This window comes from Danio rerio, chromosome 5, assembly GCF_049306965.1.
Source record: "Danio rerio strain Tuebingen ecotype United States chromosome 5, GRCz12tu, whole genome shotgun sequence".
NCBI classification, from domain to species: domain Eukaryota; kingdom Metazoa; phylum Chordata; class Actinopteri; order Cypriniformes; family Danionidae; genus Danio; species Danio rerio.
The window spans coordinates 54,889,647-54,912,820 of record NC_133180.1 but is presented as its reverse complement, the minus strand read 5'-3'; the positions used below and the strand labels follow the sequence as shown (position 1 = coordinate 54,912,820).

The 23,174-nt window shown below is 35.7% G+C and overlaps 2 protein-coding genes across 5 annotated transcripts in view; one reads left to right on the top strand and one right to left on the bottom strand.

Annotated features, from left to right (window-relative positions):
• skic3 (SKI3 subunit of superkiller complex) overlaps positions 1–16,087 on the top strand; it is a 52,896-nt gene extending 36,809 nt beyond the window's left edge. Inside the window, exons 35-41 of the mRNA XM_002662098.7 lie at positions 1,222–1,350; positions 3,049–3,173; positions 4,229–4,393; positions 7,470–7,622; positions 11,578–11,708; positions 12,791–12,920; positions 15,230–16,087. Coding sequence (XP_002662144.4) covers positions 1,222–1,350; positions 3,049–3,173; positions 4,229–4,393; positions 7,470–7,622; positions 11,578–11,708; positions 12,791–12,920; positions 15,230–15,307 — 911 coding nt within the window. The 3' untranslated portion in view covers positions 15,308–16,087. The remainder of the gene's footprint in view (positions 1–1,221; positions 1,351–3,048; positions 3,174–4,228; positions 4,394–7,469; positions 7,623–11,577; positions 11,709–12,790; positions 12,921–15,229) is intronic.
• Positions 15,736–23,174, bottom strand: part of fam81b (family with sequence similarity 81 member B) — a 36,383-nt gene continuing 28,944 nt past the window's right edge. For all 4 annotated transcript variants that reach the window (XM_073951405.1, XM_073951407.1, XM_073951404.1 and 1 more), the window contains 3 exons: positions 21,111–21,246; positions 19,691–19,886; positions 15,736–17,619 (listed from right to left, as the gene is read on the bottom strand). In XM_073951405.1, coding sequence (XP_073807506.1) covers positions 17,495–17,619; positions 19,691–19,886; positions 21,111–21,246 — 457 coding nt within the window. In that variant the 3' untranslated portion in view covers positions 15,736–17,494. The remainder of the gene's footprint in view (positions 17,620–19,690; positions 19,887–21,110; positions 21,247–23,174) is intronic.

Genomic DNA, 23,174 nt, shown 5'->3' with positions numbered 1-23,174 from the left:
AGTAAACTTAAACCAGCTTGTAGCAAAATCTGTCATTTAAGTTACTTTTTCTGTAAGGCAAACAAAAACAATCTAATGTGGTTATAGCCTGATTTATTGACTAGTCTAACATATAACAAACAAACGTACAAAACATAGAAAAGAAAGCAAGGGAGAAAATAAAGAGTTTAGATGAAAGAATAGCAAATCTACCTCAGTTCCACACAACTATTAAGGACCACCAAGATAAAAACACCTTTTTGATAAGGGGCACAGCTTTACGCATAACTAAATACCTGGATTTAGTGGGGCTTTCTGTCTTTATGCGAGTTTCTCTAATGTGTTGGAAGATGGAGTCCTTGAAGAAGTCCTTTCTTGATGGTTGTAGCTTGCGATGCAGATTGGAGGATACGCGAGACGCAAACTTTGAACTGAGTTTAGTTTGCCAAAAAACAAGAAAACGTGGACTCAGCCGAGTCACGTGGGTACAGAAGCGCAGTCTGCCCCCTCAGGGGCACTTCTGGGGACTTTTTTTTTCCGAGACCTTCTGCCCAGAATCAGGGGAGAAAATGGATTTTAACTATGGGTCATGTCACACCCATTTTCTACTGACTGACCAATGGTTTCATGGCAAAGTTTTGAGTGTTAGATTTTCTTTGTCTCTGGACCACTCATATGCATAATGAGGGTCCTCAGAGATGAGATTGGATTTTTTCTTGTGCTCAATTCTGAAAGTTTTTTTTGAAAGTTCAACATTTGAAATGTCTAAAACTTCATTGCTCAGCAGAAAATGCAATTGTCTATTTTTCTCTATAGGAATAAAATAATATATAAAGGGCGGGACATTTTTTTGTTCTGTTCAGAATTGATTGGATTGTTGGCTTTAAAGTGTGGGAACCCTGAAATACGCAACAATATGAGGATTTATGTCAAACTGTTGTAATGAGCTTTGTGTTCTTGTTCAAAAACGTGTTAATACAGTTTTGGCCAGAACACAAACTTCTATAACCATAATAATGAAAAAGTTCCATTTGGATACTGAGAACTCTGCATTAAACACGCCAGCAGGAGTCAGCAAAAGTAAGTGCCAAGACTATATTCAGAGATATAAAAAGTGGAGAGAGGAGACGCCAATATATCAGCCAAATGGAATATTAATCTCCGTCAAAGGTAGGATGACAGTGATTCAGTGTAAGACTGATCTGTGTGTCTTCTGTCTTTCTCTCTGTTTGACAAACGCAGATGATCCTGCTGGGTGGGCGGGGCTAATGGCTGCCTGTCACACAGAGAACACTGCATGCTTCCTCACAGGCTCCACCCCACACAGAGAAGATCTGGAGAGGGCACACATGGCCCTGGTGTCTGAAAAAGGTCAGTGAGAACTAAGTGTTCAGTTTGTGTACATCATTACAGTAGTTTGTACACTATTTTTCCAATAAAGGCAGCTTTAGGGAGAATAAAAGAGAATTCATACTGTTTGTGCTGTTAAAAATATGTTTAAAAGTCTGTACGTTATGTGCAAAGAAGATTGTTAATCCAAGAAAAACTTCAGTGTCTTCTTTTGCTGGGTTCCAGGTCACATTGGTCCTGAGATATCGGTGCAAAAATGGGCTCTTAACTTGAATATTTCACCCAGTTAAATTCTGTTCAAGCCTGTCATAAACGTTTTGCATAAGTGACATGTGGGAGATAGAATGGGATGAATGACACAAAATTGAGTTTTATGATCTAAATCCTAGTGTAAAAAAGAATATGTTTTGTGAATTTTAACTCCATGTATGACCAAGTTATTTTTACAAGGTGTTATTCATACCAAGGTCATACCAAGACTTACACATGGTTGTTTATTAAATCTTCTAAATGTATTGTAGAATTCTTTTCTTGTGTAAAAGGAACACTACACTATTTTAAGGCTCCTTTTACAGGATCCCTAGAGTTAAACAGTTGAGTTTTATCATTTTTGAATTAGCTTAGCATAAATCATTGAATCAGATTAGACCATTAGCATCTTGCTCAAAAATTCAAATACGTTTTATAATTTAGAAATTTTCTAATTTAAAGGGCACCTATGATGAAAATCATCCTTTGCAAGCTATTTGGACAGAACTGTGTGTAGGTATAACGTGTCCACCATCACATCTGACTGATAGAAACACAATAACTTTTTTTTTTTTTTTTAAGTTTCCTGAGGTTAAAATAGGACTTAAATCCCTCCCAGTTTGAGGCCCACCACAACGTCACAAAGAAGTGCAGTTTATCCCCCATTCGAATTGATTTACAGCAGCGTATTAACATGGCTTCATTGTAACATATATAATCATATCAACAAGACAGGACGTGCGCAAAGCAACTAGGATTGAAAGATATGTTAAGCTCTCTGTGATCATCAATCATCATCAAATGTGATCAAGATTTAGTTTTACAAGTTTAAAACGTTTTTAAAACAGTGCATCTTTGTAATGAATTACAGCAGTTTCACTGTCTTTACATTATCCCCACAGCCGTACTGTATGTCAGTTATAAAAGAAGACACTTCAGTAACGGTTTGTTGACGTTAAATCAGGTTTATTTTGTACATTAACATAACTGATATACATACAGCAGTGAATATTAACATGTATTATGTCACATTTGCTGTGCAAAACTGTTCAAAGTTAAATGCGTGCACTGTGTGTGTATGTCTGATGTGTGTGCGTGAACTTTGTAAGGACATTGTGTGACTCATCACATAAAGGCTTAAATTAACTCTACACCAAATACATCAAATAATCATTGGAAAAGTTTTTACTGTGGTATTTCTCACAAACATTACGTGAGATCTGCTTTCTTCACGTCTGTCACTGTGCTGTTTATCAGACAAAGACACACTGACAGTTTCCTTTAATTTAAAATGTTTTTATTGCATATTTTGATATATTAACAATTTTAACATTGTTAATTGTATAGTTTCTTGTAATCCATTCATTCATTTATTTTGATATATGCAAAATATCACATTATGTGCTAAAGGTGTTTAAAAGAAAAATAAACAAAACTAATAGCTGTGTTGTGTGTGCGGTCTGCTCTCAGTGAAGGGTCTGCAGGGAGAGGACGGGCTCTTGGCTCAGGCTCTGGAAGGGTGGGTGCTGCAGCAGGCTGTGACTGGACTCAAACTGAGCGGCCAGTATGACCAGGCGGAGGCTCTCTGCTCTCAGGTACAAACCGACACATGTACACACACTCTCTCTCTTTGTGTGAGTGCTATGCTGTTCCCCATTTATGTGGCACTCCTGCCTGATTCAGGCACAGACAGGTTGTCCTGTTCTAGGGCTTCAGAGCAGAACCATGTACCCATTTCCATAGCAAACAAGGCACTGTCTGTCCAATGTATCTCCTGTGGCTGTATCTGTCTACTCAAAACACTAGCGCTGTTACACTAGGAGTGTATCTGTAGTGCAGGAGTATCTACTTGTGCTGCTTATGGGCCAATGTCCTGTAGAGTTTAGGTTTAAAATGTCCCAAAACTCCTCTCTGGAAACTTCTAATAATCCTGCTATCTTGATTAGCTTATTAAAGTGTGTTACTATTTTTAGTATTTCCTTTATGAACGTGATTAGGAATCATTTATCTGAATTAACCAGTTTTGTAAAAGTACAGTGTAGTCTGAATATGCTGTCTTATATCAGTGAACATGTAAGAAAATATTTAAGTAGTATTTATTTATTTACTTACCATGTTACCAGTTTTTACAAGATTGTCTGATTAGATTTGATTTACTTATAGTCTTGACTTCTTGACTGGCCTTTAGAACTGCTTTAACTTTTTGCATCATGGTCCGCAGCAATTCTTTTTAATCATTGTTTAATTGGTCCTAAATTGAGCCAAGAAAATCTTCACAAATTTACACCGCCAGAAGACATAAAGCTATTAGTTCTCCCAAAAAATTCAATCTGTTATTAATTGCTCACTCTCATGTTGTTCCAATCCCCTGAGACCTTCATTTATCTTTAAAACACAAATAAAGATATTTTCAATTAAGTCAGAGAGCTTCCTCATCTTTCATAGGCAGCAAATGTAGTTTCAATCTATTTCATCTCTTTTAAATATAAAATTACTTTGCGACCATTAAAATGTAAAAATGTATGTATTAAAAATGTAATCGAGAAGCGGTAAATTCATAACAATGATAACATTGTTTTCATCTACATTATGTATAGTTTATTACTCTGCACTTTTAATGGTTTATATACCTTTTTTCTTGCTCTGTCAGGTTCTGAGTGTTTCTCCAGAGCATCCTGTGGTGTTCCTGATGTTAAGGCAGGTTCAGTGTGAGCGCCTCCTGCTGTCTGAGGCTGGTAGCTGCATTCCTCCGGCAGTGCTGGATCAGCTCAGTGCTGCTGTCATGGCCAATCACACATCAGTGGCCGCCTGGCATGTACGTACACAATCTATTTCACTGAATGGGGCAAGGGGTCCGACTGATTTTCTTACTGTGTGTAGACAAAAGATTTTTATTTTTGCTGTTTTAATCCAAAGGTTTGGTCTGAATGTTTAAGGTTAATTTTATGAAACCTTTTAAAGCAATTGTCTCAAACTCAATTGCTGGAGAGCCACAGCTCTGCACATTTTAGCTCTAACCACCTCCAACTCACACCTGTTAAAAGTTCTCTTTTAGTCTCGATCACCTTAATTAGTTGGATCAGCTGTGTTTGATTAGGGTTGGAGCAAAACTGTGCAGAGCTGCGGCCCTTCATGAATCAAGTTTGAGACCTATGCTATTGACCTAATTCTAAAATGCGGAAGTGCGCCTGTTTTTGCGATTGTCTTAGAACTTCCGATTCAGTCGCCTATGGGAAAAATGACTAGGAATAATAAACGGCAGAAAACGGTCAAACTACTTGCTCTACAAACAAGTGTTTGCATGACTATACAGACCAAGAACAATAATATAATAAGAAAATATAAAATTGCAACATCAAGCAGCGTAATGAGCAGTTTTTAATGTCAAAAAATGAATGGAAGTGAATGAGACCGGAAGTCTCAAGGCAAAAAGATTTAAATGTCAGCGCCCACTCGAATGCGGAGAATAAGGTAAATAAAGCAGGGGTGCTCAACCCTGTTCCTGGAGATCAACCTACCTGCAAAGTTCAGCTCCAACTCTGATCAAACACACCTAACCCTTTAAATTAGGACCTGAACAGCACTTGATAATTACAGGCAGGTGTGTTTGATTTGGGTTGCAACTAAAATCTGCAGGAGGGTCGATCTCCAGGAACAGGGTTGGTCACGCCTGCTATAAAGGAACAATCTAAATTCCTGAGGCTCACATAGAGTTTTACTAGTCACATAGAGTTATACTGTTGCATTTTACCAGTTTTGATTAAATTTAGCCTATTTAGTACACACTGTTAGCTTAGCTTAGCATAAAGCATTGAATTAGATAAGACCATTATGATCTAAGGCCAAAAGAAAATGAAAAAGTTGCTATTATGCAAGTTGTTTTATGTATGGAAACTATACTGTCATTCTGGCGTAATAATCAAGGAACTTTGCTGCCATCTATGACTGCAGCTAGCGCACCAGTATTACAGAGCGCTGTTATCTAGTTACCTCGCTGAGAACTATTGCCAGTTGCTGAAATATATATATAACATAATAATCATTGGATCTGCATTGATACAAGATGGTATAGCAGCAAAGTTTCTTGATTATTAAAGCAGAATGAGAGTATAGTTCCTAACCATATCGACCTAGAAAAAAGCATTTTTTTTTTATTATTTGTCTGTTTTAAAACATGATCTAACTACAAAAGGGTCAAGCTTTAGGAAAATTAGGAAATACAATTTCCAATAACAAAATTATTGTAATTGGAAAAAGAATGAGCGAGATGCTAATGGTCACATCTGATTTAGAGATTTATCCTATGCTAAGCTAAGCTAAAAGGGTCCTGCCATACCCTGATATTAACTGAATGGATTATAAAATGATCACTGTTAAAGCCTGTTTAACTGCAGGTAAAATTAACATATTTTCAAAAAAATTGGATTGTTCCTTTTAATAATGTAGGATATTTCAGTGAAATTGACAAATATTTTATACTGATAAAAGAGATAGATTTACATGGAATTATTGACCAAAAATGTTAAAGGTGCAGTTTGTAAGTTTGGCACCCAGTGGTGGAACTAGGATTGCTTTCCTGGATCAAAGCACAATCAAACTCAGGTTGCCAGATTGAGGACCAAACAGCAGCAAGTCTGAGGATCGATCCTAAAGGCTGATTTAAACTGTGTTCTATATAAAAGCAACGGCATGCAATAGAAGGAATATTTTCCATATTAAAAGGAGTTTTTGTTCTAACCAACGCCTGAAATTAATATATATTAGAAACGGCTTCTATTTCTCACAGGTAAACAACAGAAAACTGACAAAAATCACCTCAGGTACACCTTGTATGCTTTATTCAGTGTTAAATGCTAACAATGTGAGCTTGAATGCCATTTTACATGACATTTATTGCCAAACTACTGAAAGCAGCAGCAGATAGTTCACATCAGATCTTGAAAAAAATATATAATATTAAAATAATCAAAATAAAATAAACTTCAGAACTGTGACTCAGTGTAAACCAACACATATCAGTGATTGAGCATCTACATTTAACAATGTTAAAGAGGTTTAATATTTATTAATTAGATTATAAACCTTACAATTTTATGAGTGAGTGCATATTCTGTGCTTTTAAATGGCTGTGTTTAATTTTTTGTCATTTTTTGTCTGGTGCAAACAGAAAAATTGCTCATCACTGCAAATCTGCGTCTCATTTCGAAGTCTGCTACTGTTCACCAGAGGTTGCATTTCGACCATGGGCGCATACTTTGAGACTTTCTGACAAAACAATTGAAGTTAAATAAAAGACATTCTCAGAATATATGACTTTAGCAGCGTTTTTTTAGATAAACAAGAAACATTTTATGGCATTTGTAGGCTTTAGAAGAGTCAAAAAGGCTGCACCTTTTATTCTTCAATCTTTTATTCTAGGCCTGCCCAATTAATCGTTTCTAAACCGAAATTGCAATTTTAAGGGGTGTAATTTTCAAATCTCAAAAGCTGTTATTATTTCAATGCACACCACATCAAATGTGGTAACAAGCATATAGTTTTTACAGTGAAAAATGGAAACATTTTAAAAGGTTTTATATATACTTCTATAAGATTGTATATATAATTCATTCAATTAAATTTAAGATACTATAGTTTTTTTTAATTTGTCATGAGAACTGACAACTTTATTGGAAAAAATGGCAGCAATGTTTAACAGTAGCATACTGTAGTGTAGCGTACCTTGTGATTATGCTCATTCTTCAACGGAAGAAAGAAACTCAATAAATGTTTTGTACTGCTTGAGGGTGAATAATTGATACATTTTTATATTTTTGGGTAAACTATCCCTTTAACAAAAGTTTACATATGTGATAAATAGAGTTGTTGATTTAATCTTATTGTTTCCTCAGTGGTTGGCTGAGGTTTACCGCTCTCAGGGTCTGCTGGCTCAGGCCTCGGTGGCTTATAAACAGAGTCTTCAGCTGGCCTCTCAGCTTGGGGACCACAGCGGCAAGATGAGCAGCCTGCTCCGACTTTCACTTTTAGCACTGACACCATGTTTGGTGAGTAACAGATTAATATTTCACTGGGATGTTAAGCAAAATGCACAGATTCATCAGACATATGTAATTATAAGACATGTGATTGATTCAATATTGATTTTTTAAAGCTGTGAATCAATTTATTTATTTTTGCTTTATGTAACTTGTTCTATTGAAAAGTTTTGTGTACAGATTGATTTTTTTTCATCAATAATTTACCACTTATGAACTGGAATTTACTGTTTATTTCTAGAAATGTCAATAGCAGAATTATGCCAATTTTCACTAATATCATATAGAATGACTAAATGTAAATTTAAACATGCATAACAGTTTTAATCAGGGCTATTGACGGTTCAGTATTGATTCTCAAAAGCTTTGATTTTTTTTTCATTTACAAGTCGGTGGCTAATTAAAATTAAATAATTAAATCTAATTCAGTATTTCTAAACTGAAATTCACTGTATTATATCAGTAGTTTAAATTCACTAAAACAATATAAATGGTATGATTATGATATATGTTTATATGATTTTTTTATCGATGAAACTTTAAAACTTTCTGAATACATTTTTAATAATATTCAAATTGTTGTATAGTTCATTTAAACAAACAGATAAAACTAAAGTTAAATTACTTGTAGATTATGTACATTTATCTAGTTAATGTTTATTAATACTTTATTTTATAAAATTTTATAAATCTCAGCAAAATTAATAACTAACCAAAGTTCTGTAAAAGACTTGTTTTTTTATCACTTTTGATGTTGGTTAATGTATGGACCTTATTCTTCAATGCGGAAGTGCGCTCGTTTCTGATTCAGTTGCCTATTAAAGAAATGACTAGGAATAATAAATCCCAGGAAATGTTCAAACTACTTGCTCTACAAACAAGGATTTGCATGATTATACAAACATAGCAAAAATATAAAATATTACAAAATATAACAAAAAATGTCAATTTGCAACATCAAGCAGCTGAAGGATCAGAACCTGCTGTTTTAACATCTAAAAATGAATGGAAGTGAATGAGACCGGAAGTCTTAAGCCAAAAAGATTCAAATGACTGCTCCTGCTCGTACGCGAAGAATAAGGTGAATACTTACTGACATTAACTGAATAATGCCTTCAGTTTTGTTTTAAAATAAAGCATTAGAATAAAAAAAGTAGAGTTCTTTTTGTTATTACACCTGTGAAAGTATGTCAATATAATCATAATATTGTATATCGTAATAAAAACCAAGAAGAAAGCAATATTGTTTCTATAAATCTGTATTCGCTAAATCAAATGACAAACTAAGAATAGATTTCATAAATAAATAAAATTGAATTAAATCAAAATGGGACCTCTGTATCTATACTGTCCTACTTTTTTTTAATTTAGAATGTTTACCAAATTAGGAGAAATTAGTTTCATGATATGGGACTTGTGTAAAATGGCTTAAGTAACGTCATTCAAAATCTATTTATATAATTCTTCTAGACAGCTTTCAAACTCTGCACAACCAAAGTGTTTACTGTGGGATTTCAAACTCAAATATATGACAGCTGCAGTCTGAATCCTGTCCTAATGGTCTGTGAGACAGAGACGAACGGTTTATTCAGGACGCAGTTTACAACAGAACTCATGAGATCTCCATGAAACACAGTCTAGACGGATAAATGGCTATAAAAAGATCAAGATCAGTTCAGACATGCATCACAGTCAACCTAAATCTTGTCAGATAACTCTGTGTTTAAACTTATGTATTTGGTTCATTTAACTTTGAAAGTTAAATTAGTTTGTTCAAAAGTTTTGGGTCAGTACGATGATTTGAAATGTTTTAAGGATTATATTCTGCATGGACACAAATGGATCAAAAGGCACAAGAAAGAAGTTTTTAATGCTATAAACAGATTTTAATTTCAAATACATGCTCTTTTGAACTTGAACTTTTTGAACTGTTATATTATTATATTAAATGATTATTTCTATCAGATAATTACATCCTTTATGAGCGGAAAAAAATTTCATAAAAACACTTGGTTATAATGGGTGCTCTAGATTTCCCTTAAGTGTGTACATGTTTTTGCAGAAAATAACTAGTCAGTATAAAATGTTCCATGTTTATAGTCCTTAAATATCAGAAGAAAGAAAAATATAATGCAGTATGTGTGTCTAAAATAATAGACATTTGCGGCCACTTTATAAGGTACAAATTATAAGGTTAACAAATTTCTAATCAGCCGATCACATGACAGCAACTCAATGTGTTTAGGCATGTAGACATGGTCAAGACGATCAGTTGCAGCTCAGGCTGAGCATCAGAATGGTGAAGAAACGTGATTTAAGTGACTTTGAATATGGCATGGTTGTTGGTGCCAGATGGGCTGGTCTAAGTATATCAGAAACTGCTGATCTGCTGGGATTTTCATGCACAACCATTTCTAGGGTTTACAGAGAATGGCCTGCAAAAGAGAAAATATCCAGTGAGTGGCGTTTCTGTGGGTGCAAATGCATTGTTGATGCCAGAGTGGCCAGACTAGCTCGAGATGATAGAAAAGCAACAGCTCAAATAACCACTTGTTACAATCGAGGTATGCAGAAGTGCATCTCTGAACGCACAACACATCCAGCCTTGAGGCGGATGGGCTACAGCAGCTGAAGACAACACCTTACACTCAGGAGAAGACACTTAACTGACACTGCTGTCAGCTAAGAACAGGAAACTGAGGCTACAGTTCGCACAGACTCACCAAAATTGCACCATAGAAGATTGGAAAAACTTTGCCTTTTTTAATAAGTCTTAATTTCTGCTGCAACATTTGGATGGTAGCGTTAGAATTTGGCATCAACAACATGAAAGCATGGATCCTGCTGCTGGTGGTGGTGTAATGGTGTAGGGGATATTTTTCTTGACACACTTTGGGCCCATTAGTACCAATTGAGCATCGTGTTAATGCCACAGCCTACCTGACTATTGTTGCTGACCATGTCCATCCCTTTATGACCACAGTGTACTCATTTTCTGATGGCTACTTCCAGCAGGATAATGCTTATTTGAATAACATGTTTCTTGAACATGACAATGTTCACTGTACTCAAATGGCCTCCAGTCACCATATCTCAATTCAATAGAGCACCTTTGGGATGTGGTGGAATGGGAGATTTGCATGACGGATGTGCAACTGACAAATCTGTAGCAATGGTGTGATGCTATCATGTCAATATGAACCAAAATATCTGAGCAATATTTCCAGTACCTTGTTGAATCTATGCCATGAAGGATTAAGGCAGTTCTGAAGGCAAAAAGGAGTCCAAACTGGTACTAGTAAGGTGTACCTTATAAACTTGCCAGTGAGAGTTTGTGAAGTAATTTACTTCATTACTTTACTTCATGAAACTATTTTCATTTTCTCCGAATGAACACTAAATTATATTCTTATTAGAAATTTCTAACAAAAAGACAAATAAACATTTTATTCAAAACGAATAACTAGCATAGGCAAATATATAAATACTTTTTACGTTACAAATTTGACACATTTGTGACTTTTTCCGTTGCTTTTTGCTTCTAGTGTCTGTGTGATGGCTAATAAAAAAGGACAATAATTTTGGGCTAATCTCCTTACAGCGCCTTCAGGCTTCTCTCTTGCACATTTTCTCCCTCTAGTTTTATTTTGTCTCTCCTCCTCTCCTCCCGTCTTTAACTGTCAGCTTATTGCCTTTATTTTAGCTGACTGCAGCTTTGCCTGTTAAATTGAATTAGACACTTTGTGGCTCGCCTTTCATTACTTTTAATTAAAGTGTGTGAGCCTTCAGCGTATCCCGACTCCAGTCATATATTAGTCTGAACTGTGCCAGCTAAAATACATCTAAAATTCTTGTTTTATAAGACTTTTGTTTCTAGTTACTCATTCTATTTCATAAAGTTGATACACCAAAACTACTGAAGTAAACATTACTTAAATATATCCAACTTCACTTTTGGTTACAGGCAGGTGTTGGCGTTTCTGATTGGAAGGATCTGGTTTCTGAAGCCACAGGTGAAGTCTTAAAAATGAGCAAATCACCGGTCGCTCTCCTTTTTCAAGCCTTACTGCAGTTCTCCGTGAAGATGGGTGCCAGGTAGAAGACTTTAAAAATAGAGCTCTTTTGTGTTTGTGTTGTATTAATTGTTACCATGGTATTCGAATCAACATGTCAGATCAGTTTGACCTGTTCTGTACCATGTGTTTGCATTACATTGTTTGCTTTAGCTTGGCATTGCATTGTTAATTAACTATATTTAACCCTTATGTACTGTTCAAATTGACTACCCTTTCATATTGGTGGCACTTATCGCCCCATTTACATTCATTATAACAATATTTTTGGATTGCAAAGCCTTGACACCAAAAAATCATGCAGTCTTGTTTGTTGGTGTTTTTCCTGTTGGAAATTTTTACTGTTGATCATCAGTTTTCATCATTAACCCTTTAGTTAGGTCTTTGCAGATAAGTTTCTGAATTTTATATGGAGTTCTATGGAGTAAAACAACAAAACATAGTGTGTGCATGAATACACTTGCGTGTACTATGTTTTGAGAGCTGTGCTGCTTATTTTTGATTTTTTCAACCATATCAAGATAAGTGCACAAAGCACTCTCTCAAACACACACACACACACACACACACACACACACACACACACACACACACACACACACACACACACACACACACACACACACACACACACACTATACTCCATATAGTTTAAACCAGGAGCTAAGCATTTTTGCACTGCATTTGATGATCAGCAGTAAAAATGACAAAATTGTACCTCTTTCCAACAGGAAAAAGCGACAACAATAAAGAACACATGATTATATGCTGTCATGGCTTCGCAAACAAACATTTTCATTATAATGGAGATCAAGCAAAAACAGCCACTAACATAACGAAAGAGTAGTAAGTGTGCCCAGAGTGTATTGTTGAATTATTACAAATTTCCAAAGTGTTTTCCCAAAATATGTGTCGAAATATTATTTGCCACTAAAATCATTCCATTTGCTGAAAGTTGTGGCCAAATTAAGCCTTAAAATCACTTCAGAGTGGATGAAAACATCCCTAACAGCACACAAAAGTTAAAAAAGAAAGATGTCACCTTCCTCTAACAGAGGTTAAAGTGGGTCAGGATCAGATTGATTATGGTTTGTTGTTCTGCAGGGAAACCCGTCGCCTGTTGGAGAGGATTGTTTATGCTTCAGCCTTAGGTGGATCTGAAACAATAGCATCAGTGGCACGTTGGTACCTCCTGCGCCACCTGCATGCCAAAGATGACCTGGAGCTGATTGATGTGAGCAATTGCATCCTCTTGCACTACTCTTGCTGTTTCTTTCATCAGATTTAATTCTAATGCAATAAAACATGCTGAAAACTCAGGTTCAACCAATATATCGGTTCAACCAATATTTCATTATTCATTAATTAAATATTAAATTGCCTAAACTGTTGCTGCGTCCCAATTCGCATACCTATATTACGTCCTAAAAGTATGTACTTTTTTGATGAGAGCTGAGAAATTTAGAATCACACAAAAAGTCCTTACAAAGAGAATGATTCATTTTTCGAATGAAACACATAATTTATAGTCCTGGCAATATATCTGCGACTTGTCTACTTCACCATGACAAATTTGCCTACCACCCACCCGCTAGCTGGTTGGGTGAGTGATTTCCATACAGTCTAAAGTAATTTTGCAATGTCAAGATGGCACTGCTTTTTTATCGAATGCAAGAAAAAATAATGCTGCTTTATGCAAGTTGCTTTGGAATATAAGTTGCAGCACATTTCATAAACATAAACTATATTCTGGAAAGTATAGTATTACCATACAATGGCTAATGAAGTCTCTGGAGCAGAAACTCTGTTATGGCTAAAGACTTGACCAATCACAACAATTTTTTTTTTTCAAGAAAAATGTTTTAGAAAGGTAGACGTTAATAAATCTAATTAAGTTTTGTTCCAAATTTGAGGCTAAAGGGTTATTTCACCAGAAGATAAAAATCCTAATATTAATTTACTCGCCCTCATTTACTTCAAAACACAAATTAAGATATTTGAGAGCTTCCTCATCCTCCACAGACAGCAATAGAGACATTCAAAGTAAGGAAAAGTAACAAAAAAACCTTGTCAAGTCATTCCATGTGACTTCAGTGGTGATAATATAAATCTCCAAAAACTATTTTGTGTGTATACAAGTTGTGTATAATCATATGAAGCTCCAGTAACATGTTTGTGCATCAATTATACTGCAAAACGAATCTATTCATATAGGGCTGGGCAATAAAATCTGTAAAGATATTTATTTGCTGAAAACCATTGTTAATAACGATAAAAAAAAGTTCAGTATGACGTTTCGACATGAAGGCTATAGACTGCTGAGCATGTGCCTTGGGGAATGTCAATAAGCTTGTTATTTCCAATGGAGATGCGTGACTTGCACATCATGCACATGGGAGCAAATGGGTATGCAAGCGGCATGTGCCACACAAGCATTTTCCAGGTACACCTAGTTAAAAAAAATTGGAACTTAAAAGTAGAACAAACCAATCTGCCTTACACTTTGTATGGAATTTCAGTAATAACGGTAGACCAGCACAGCAGTCCTAAACATTGCTTTTTACTTTTCTCCGTAAACTTGCATCGAAGCTGCAGCAATGGTTTATCCGTTGGTCGTCCTCTGAGAAAATGGTTGATGGTCACTACTTACGAGAGACGGCATTAAAAAATGGTGAAGGAAACCACGCACTTGCGCTTGTCACTTCAGGTCAGAATAACAACACATGCAAAAACGAGTGCCGTATAGCAGCAGTGAGGACATTATAAATTAAAAATGGATGTAAGAATGTTGGTTTGGCTTTTTGGTTTCTTTTCTTGTTCATCCCAGCCACTAGCACCCCATCTGAAAGAGTCATTCAACTTCACAATTTGTAATGTTGCAGTGTGTTTGAATAATGATGGTTAGTTTCTTTACTTAAAAGCTCTAGATTTGATTATCAAAATTAGTTTTGTTTACAGAGTTTGAGGTTTATTGTATCATTATTGATGACACCTTACAGATGTTGATCTACTTTTACCATTGCGCACATTTTGTAACATTTTATTTAACAAGTTTAAGATTCTTTTTAACACGCGTTTATTTTATTATAATATCTCCCAGCCCTATGTTTATAAGTTCAGTAATAATGAATATAATTTCAAAAACTAAATACTTATTCAAAAAAGTCACACTTTTAATCTTTTCTACTGTGCTTAAACAAAATCTTATTTAAAGCTAATTGTGAGACAGTAGTTAACCACCCAAAACGAAGGTTTTGTTATTATTTACTCACTCTCAAAATGTTAAAGTGTCCTGAGACCTTCATCCATCTTCTGAACCAGGCTTCTGTGCTTTCTTTCATAAAGGAAGTTACCTTTGTTTTTAATCTGATATGGCTAAATAAATTCAGATAATTCAAAACACAGGAAATAAAACTGTTTTAGGCAGACACCCAAAATAACACAATGAACTTGAATTTAACATACGTTAAATAAACTTAAATTAGCATAATATGGACTTTTTAAAAATAACATTAACACTAGCTTTATGTTTTGGTCTTATAGACTCTGTTGGTGAAGGCTACAGCAGCAGGCGACAGCAGACTAGTGGATTTTCACAGGCGCCTCTACCCATCCAGCTGAGACACTCCACCATCCTCAGACGCTTCACCATCATCTTACAGTAGCAGCAGTTTACTCACTGATCAATGTGTTTACAAATCGGAAGGCTTTACATTACCAAGGACATTTTAATATGTGCAAATAATCTCTGCTAAGTGCTGCTCTTTTAACAGCAGTTTATCATCATTCAATTAGTCTATACCTATTGTATAGCACTCACATGGGCGTTGAGACATAAAACATGACATGAATGATTCATGATTATTTTTATGTGCCTTCCCTTAAGTCACAGACTTTCTTCATAATTAGTAACGCTACAGGGCTCAGCTGACTGTAAACAACTGTAACTATTATATCTATTGTATAACTCTTAGAAGCACTTCTATCTCTATAGGAGCACTGCTTCTGATCCAAAATCCCTATTTGGCACATCTGAAAATGCAGCAGTGGGTCGTCTGTTCTTCAGTGTTTCAGTTTGTGGGCAGAAAAGACAAGAATTAAAATGAATTGCTTTTTATCCGACACACAGTTATCTTTGCCCTACAGGAACACTGGCAGAATGAATGACCCTCGGTTTTTTCTGCTGTCATTTCCTTTACTCATCTGTGCACAACTGACCTGCAGTCCACTGCAAGCCATTGTGTGTCCTGAAGTATTAAAGCACATAGAGGAACATGAGGGAAATGAAAAATAAGTATGGTTTATAATGCTGGGAATATTTATGCTTTGCAAGTATGGAGTTTGCAAGTATTTATGCTTTGCAAGTATTGGTGGCTTGGAAAATTAAAAGGAAAACAAAAAGGATCTTGTTTGTTTATTCTAGAGTCCGTTACAATCAATACTGGCCTAGGGACGTGCGGACAAACACTGAATAATTCATCTTCCTTGTCTTTCAGTATAGAGTACTGCACATCTAATCTTGGATTTGCTGTAATTGCACCTTGATTGAATTTCAACAGCTATGATTGTTCACTCAGAATCTGATTTTGAAAAAGAGATTTGCAGGAATGGACCTCAATGAGACCGGATAAATCCTTTTTTTTCCTTTTAATCTTGAGCTTATTTGATTGTATTGTCCATCTGCCCACATTCTGCTGAATCATACTTTGGTGATCTCAGGCAGGTTAAATATTTTATCACATACTCACCAGCTACTTCATAAGGTTCACCTTGTTATTTCCTGGTTTGATGGGGTCAGCAATGATCAGGTAGGCTGTGTGCTCAAATAGCATTACGACGCTAACATCCTGAACTGTTGAAACAAGACAAGGCAACGTCTTTCTCAAGCTTCCGTTTTGGTAAGCCCTTGTGACTTTTAGTTTCAGTTTCACAGGTGGGCTGCTCTTTTGCTGCTGTAGCTCACCTGCTTCAAGTTTTGACATGTTGTGTGTTTAAAGATGCTCTTCTGCAGGCCTCGGTTGTAACCAGCAGTTGTTTGAGTCACTAGGTGTGTTTCCATCCAAAGAATCTAATTAGACTTATTTACAAAACTGGAATATTGCTTAAAAAACGTGGATGAAAACCAATAGCTAATGTTAGCTTTCTTTCTACTGAACCAGTCATTCTCCTCTAATCAACCAGACACATTTTCACCCACATATTAGCTAGTATCATTAAAAAGTTTCTATTTTTGAGATCACGTTCTGTAGACCCTAGAGATTTCTGAACAATTTCTGAAATACATGGCACCAACAATCATTCCACATTCAGTCATTTAAATCACATATCCTCCCCATTCTGATGCTCTATTTGAACATAAGTAGATCATCTTTATCATGTTTACATGCATTATGTTGCCAGGTGGGGCGACGCAGTGGCGGAGTAGGTAGTGCTGTCGCCTCACAGCAAGAAGGTCGCTGGGTCGCTGGTTTAAAATTTGGCTCAGTTGACGTTTCTGTGTGGAGTTTGCATGTTCTCCCTGCGTTCGCTTGGGTTTTCATGCGGTGCAGGTGAATTGGGTATGCTAAATTGTCTATGGTTTGTGTGTGGATGTGGGTGTGTATGTGTGTGTGTGTGGGTGTGGGGGAATGTTTTGCAGAGATGAGTAGCGGCAGAAAGGGCATCTGCTGCGTAAAAATGTGCTGGATAAGTAGCTGGATTAATAAAGGAACTAAGCTGACAAGATAATGAATGAATAAAGTTGCCAGGTGATTGGTTGAAAAGATATAAGCAGGTGTACCTTGTATGTCTTCTAAAATAATATTCCAGTCAGAGTTTCTCCATATTTCTCTGCATCTCTCTAATGTCTCTCTGCAGCTCTTCTTTGTCCAGCTTGGCTTTGGTGTCGCTGATGTGTCTCAGAGATTCAATGGCATCGTGAACAGTCTGGAACCCTGGCAAATCGAATCAAGAGTTCACCTTCAGTAACTTGTATGTGTTAGATGTCTCATTTATAATGCATCATCTGTCTTCCGTCCGTTGTCTCAAAGAGAATTTGAAAGTGAAAGTCATGTACTGTGCGATCTGAGGCATTGGGTTACAACGGTTGTTCTTTTCTTTGCTCTCCATTTATTGATGCTGCCTTGGTCTTTTGTACTGAATGTCTGAAACGCATCATAGGCTGTCAATCTGTGACTTTTCTTTTCAAAGATGGAGGAAATATGGATGAACTAATAAATGTCACATCTGCCTTGAGTGGAAGACATCCAGCAGATTTGCCATTATGTTAAACCTTAAGTGATACTAAAAGGCGTTTAGAGTCCCAATTGGAGTCTTGTTTTCTGTTTGCAGTTTCATTTCCCATGCAAACAGCTTTGGAAAAACTGCCACATGAGAGATAAATTGGACCACTCAGACTGGATGATCTTGCATATCAGGCTGCTCAAGCAAGATTTCCAATCTGCTGTTGAGGAACAACATAATAACAGCTATTTTTTCAGTTTGCTTGTGAGCAATTTTATGCAAAATTATGCCATAAAAAATATGAAGTTTACCAAAATAGCGAACCCTTTCTAAGTTGTTTTGGTTCTCCTATATTTTACAGTACTATAAAAAATACTCATGTCTTTCTCAGCATTTTCAAACTATTTTTGGGATTTACAAAGTCACACAAGTGCTGACTTCACATCCGTAATGGACAGATGTCATTTCCAAAACAGCTTTTTTTTCTCATAAAATCAAAAATGTCAAATAAAACTAATTTGTTCCATGGAGAGCCAACTCTTATCCTTTTGATTAGTATTCTTTCTTTAGGATTGTGCAGTTTAGTTTATAGAATTTTTGCACTTTCAACATTTTTTTTTCTTGTTTAAACTACTCATTTAAATGGAGTTGAAACGACACAATTCTTAAGTTTTTTTTTTCAACTTAATTGTTCAATCCACATAAATTTGTAAAAACGATTAAACTAACTTAACGGATTTGTGTTGAGACAACATGAAAGAATTATGTGGAACTTAGGCTTTTCTTACAGTGTATGTTGTGTACTGTAAACTCGTGTACTTTTTTAATCACTTCCATGACATGTTTAATTTGCTTCATTTAAAATACAAAAAATGCATTTACAGATTCATATTTTTCTAATCTTTTAACTCTGTGGTTAGTTGTTTTGGAAAATATCAACAATATTCAATATGCTGTGGTCACATGCGATCTCTGTGAATTTTACGTTTCCAGTTTTTGCTGCTAATGTCTCTCCCATAACACTGGAATTGCTCTTTTCTGATTTAGGCTTTCAATTTGTTGATCTAGACCAGATGTGTGCTAGAGAGCTGCCAAACTTGGACAAAAAGGTATATGATATTCTTTAGTGTTTCATTTACAGTATCTACTACACAGTAAAACATATTAAGCTTCTTTTAGCATGTGATTTACTCGTGTTTTCCTTGTATTTATTCTTGTGAATTGCAACATTGGCTTTGATCTTTGCTCTGTCAATGTTTGTTAGTAAATAGTTCAACATAATTACTTTTATTAACATTTGTATATATATATATATATATATATATATATATATATATATATATATATATATAATTTGTTAAACATTGTATTTAAATCAATGCCAATAAAAACACTGTTAAACTGCAGTTAAATTTTCAACATCAACAGTTGATGGAGCAAAGTTGAAGGTCCCGTAATGCAATTACAAAACATAAATATATGGCAAATGATTAAATAAACTTGTCTTGAGCATCAAATTTGCATATTAGAAATATATCAGAAAATTCATTGACACTCAGAATAATGGTAAAGTGCATCTTTCCACAATAAAAACGATCTAAGCAGAGGACAGCTACATATAAATATAATGCTATTTCACAATTATTACAGTTTGTTTTATATTTGTGATTAAATACATGTATTTTAAACCACATTTACCAATACTGAGCCAAACTTGTCAACATAACTGTAGTATAATCAAGGATGTTTTTAATAATTGAGATGCTTATATGCTCGATTCACCTGACTGGTATTCTCTTCTCATCTGCTCTAGGTCTTCTCTGAAGCTGTTCTCCAGAATGTTCATCTTGTTGTAGATTTTGCTCTCCGAGCGCTTGATCCTGTCAGCTGATCGCACCTTCTCCAGCGCTGCCTCAAACCTCTCCAGGTGACCAGAGAGAATAACCATGTTCTCTTTCTGCTTGCCTTCCATTTCCACCTATGCCCCATATATATAGAAATCATAACAGTTTGAATGTGGATATAGATGAGAGAAATTCAACATAGACAAATAATCTTCTTTGTTTAAAATTTGTAGGAATTTAGTTTCTTCTTCTTATTATTTTTTCCATAAAAGCACTTCAAGAAACAACTATCACAGTGATGAAAATAAGAGAAATAAGATAAATAAAATAAAATTGCAACACTACTCTTTCACACTTTATAATCATCTCGATCCACTCTTCTTCAGTCCCACTGAGTTGGTTTATAACTTTGATATAAGGTTTTTCCAGAAAGTTTCAGTCAGGTTTAGTACAGGGCTATTAGCTGGCCATTTCCTTATTTGAGTGTGTGCAAAAAAAAAAAAAAAAAAAAATTAGATAACCATGTGACATTAATTGTATGTGTGAACTTTGTATACAGAAACATTAGGGGATATTTCGCATGACCAAGAGTCTGCATCTTGAATGTTAATGTCCACTAAGAGGACATTAAAAGGCAAGTCCGCTGCAAAAAAAAATGTAAGCCGACATGACCAAATGGAAGGACAAAGTAAGAAAGGCTGTGAGGGATGCTTGCAAACCATATTTGAATCAAAGAGGATAACAAAAAAAAAAAATAACAAATCTGAAATTATCCACCGAAAGACGTGAGTGGAGGAACCACATATGTGACGTGCTCTCTCTCTCTCTCTCTCTCTCTCTCTCTCTCTCTCTCTCTCTCTGAGTGCGCTGAGAATATTTTGTATACATTTCATGCTTTTCTGACACAGTTGGTTTTCATTGTGTCCCCAAGTCGCTCTTTTATGACCCCTTTGCCTTAACCTGTCACCTGTTTTCAAAGACATATAATGGCAGATGCATAGGGCCCTCCAATCACCCAATCAAATGTGTCTTCATATAGGTTTAGTAAATAAAAATCTTCGTCACAGAGTTTACCCGATTGCCCACTGGGATTCTCAACATTTTCCTGCGCTGGAAATGCTTTGGCACTGTAATAAACAGAACCCTTCTATATTCAGATATTACTATAGAATTGTTGTTGGCTATTCTCTAATTTTGATCTCGACTATAATTAACTTCATGTAAGTATTTGTACTCTCATTTGTCTTCAGTTTGAGTTAGAGACCACAACTGTTATTCCTGTGTCGTATTATTCATTGCTCACTTGTTACATTTACTGGGAATTGTGCATTGACACAAATGTGTTTGTATGTGTTTACCAGTCTGTCCTGCAGTAGTGTCTGCAGCTGCTGGCTGTTCTGTGTGTGTGACTGGAGTGCGGTTTTCATCTGCTCCTCAAACCACTTCCTCAATCTCACAGTCTGCTCCTCTACCTCCTTTACACCACTAGAGCTCCTGTAGAAAAATACACAAATACGCACACTACACATTATAATACCTGCCTTCATTAAGGTATTATTATATTTATTGTGCATGAATTGACTTTGCTATTGGTCTTATGAAAAAAGCTATAATATGAAGGTGTTAAACAATATATAAGATACAATTCAAGCATCATATTTTGGTCACACTTTACTATAAGGGTTCTTTAGTTAAACAGCCCCTATTATACATTAAAAAAGGTCATATTTCAGCCTGATCTCACGAGGAAACGTAAGTATTTTACTTTTTGTCATTTTAGTGGCTAATTCGTATGAGTTCGAATTACGAAAATGTACGATTTTAAAAAGGAGGCGTGGCACCCAACCCCACCCCTAACCCCAACCGTCATTGGGTGATGAGCAAATCGTATTAAATTGTATGAATTAGATCTGACGAATTCATATGAATTAGCCACTAAGTCAAAAAGTTACGAATTGCTGTGAGATTGTGTTGCACATTTTAGTTTTAAGTGTCTCCAACAACAGGCTGATATGTGTGTAAGGTCAAAAAACACTTTCATTGACTTATAATAAGCATTTGTTTTTACCTAATTATCTCAGCGACTCCCATGTAAATCATTCAGCAATTCATTTATTCCCAAACCTCTCCTTAGTGTGAAGCTAATCTGCGCCGATTGGACCGACGACTGCCTGTTGCGATTAGTCGACAGAATTAAGCACAAGACATTATTGATATGCCGCGCTAGGCGTTTTACTCTATTGAAGTAGTCAAAGTGCATAGTGTATATGTGAGCATACCTGCCAACACTCCTGTTTTCCCAGGAGTCTCCCGTATTTCAGACCCATCTTCAACCACCCACCCATTTTGTTATTTTTCCCGGAAAACTCCCATATTTTCAACCACAAATTTTCCCTGGTTTGCGCACACAACAATTGTGCAGGGCTTAAGGTTCGTATCGACATCATGCCGAAATGGCTAAACACTTGTTATCAAGACGATTTATTTTAAAGCACTATGAGTCGGCTCTTTTATAATTGAATCATTCGTTTTAAACACTGTGCACTTTCAGATTTTAGTCTTTGTTGGATATTTCACTTCACTTAGAGCTGTGTTACACACTACATGGAAGGTCATTCTCAAAAACCCATAATAGGGGCTCTTTAATGTATTTGCTAACATGAATTAATAATGAACAACATTTGTAAAGCATTTAATAATCATAGTTCAACTTTTACTAATGTATTATTTACATCCAAATACATGCTTGTTAACATTCATGCACTGTGAGTTAACATGAACTAACAATGAGCAACTGTATTAACTAATACAAGCTTATTGTATTTAAGTATCACCCACATTTTTTAAACTTTAATGCATAAGTAAAATACAGCTTTATTTCTTCCTATTATCTGTCCTGTTTAATTTGACATATAATAAATCAGTTAATAATTGGCTGTCCTACATTGTTATGATGATTTAGGACACCCACTAAATAGCATTAAGTGTACCAATAGTTTTTTAGAAAACAGAATCTTTAGTACAGGAATATTTTTATGGAAACTTCAATTAAATTTGATCATATTTTGATTGAAAGACTTTAATTAAGGATCACAGTGCAGCCCCAAGATACTAATTATTTGGCAGTTTAAATATTCATTCATTCAATTTCCTTTAGCTGAGTCCTTTATTTATCAGGAGCGGCCACAACGGAATGAACCGCCAACTATTACAGCATATGTTTTACACAGCGGATGCCCTTCCAGCCCCACCAGAGCACTGGGAAACACCCATACGCTCTTACATTCACACGCACAAACATACCGGCCAGTTTTTTTCATCCAATTCACCTATGGGAAGGGGAAACCCACAACAACACGGGGAGAACATCAAACACATCAAACTCCTCACAAAAATGCCAACTGACCCAGCCGGGGCTTGAA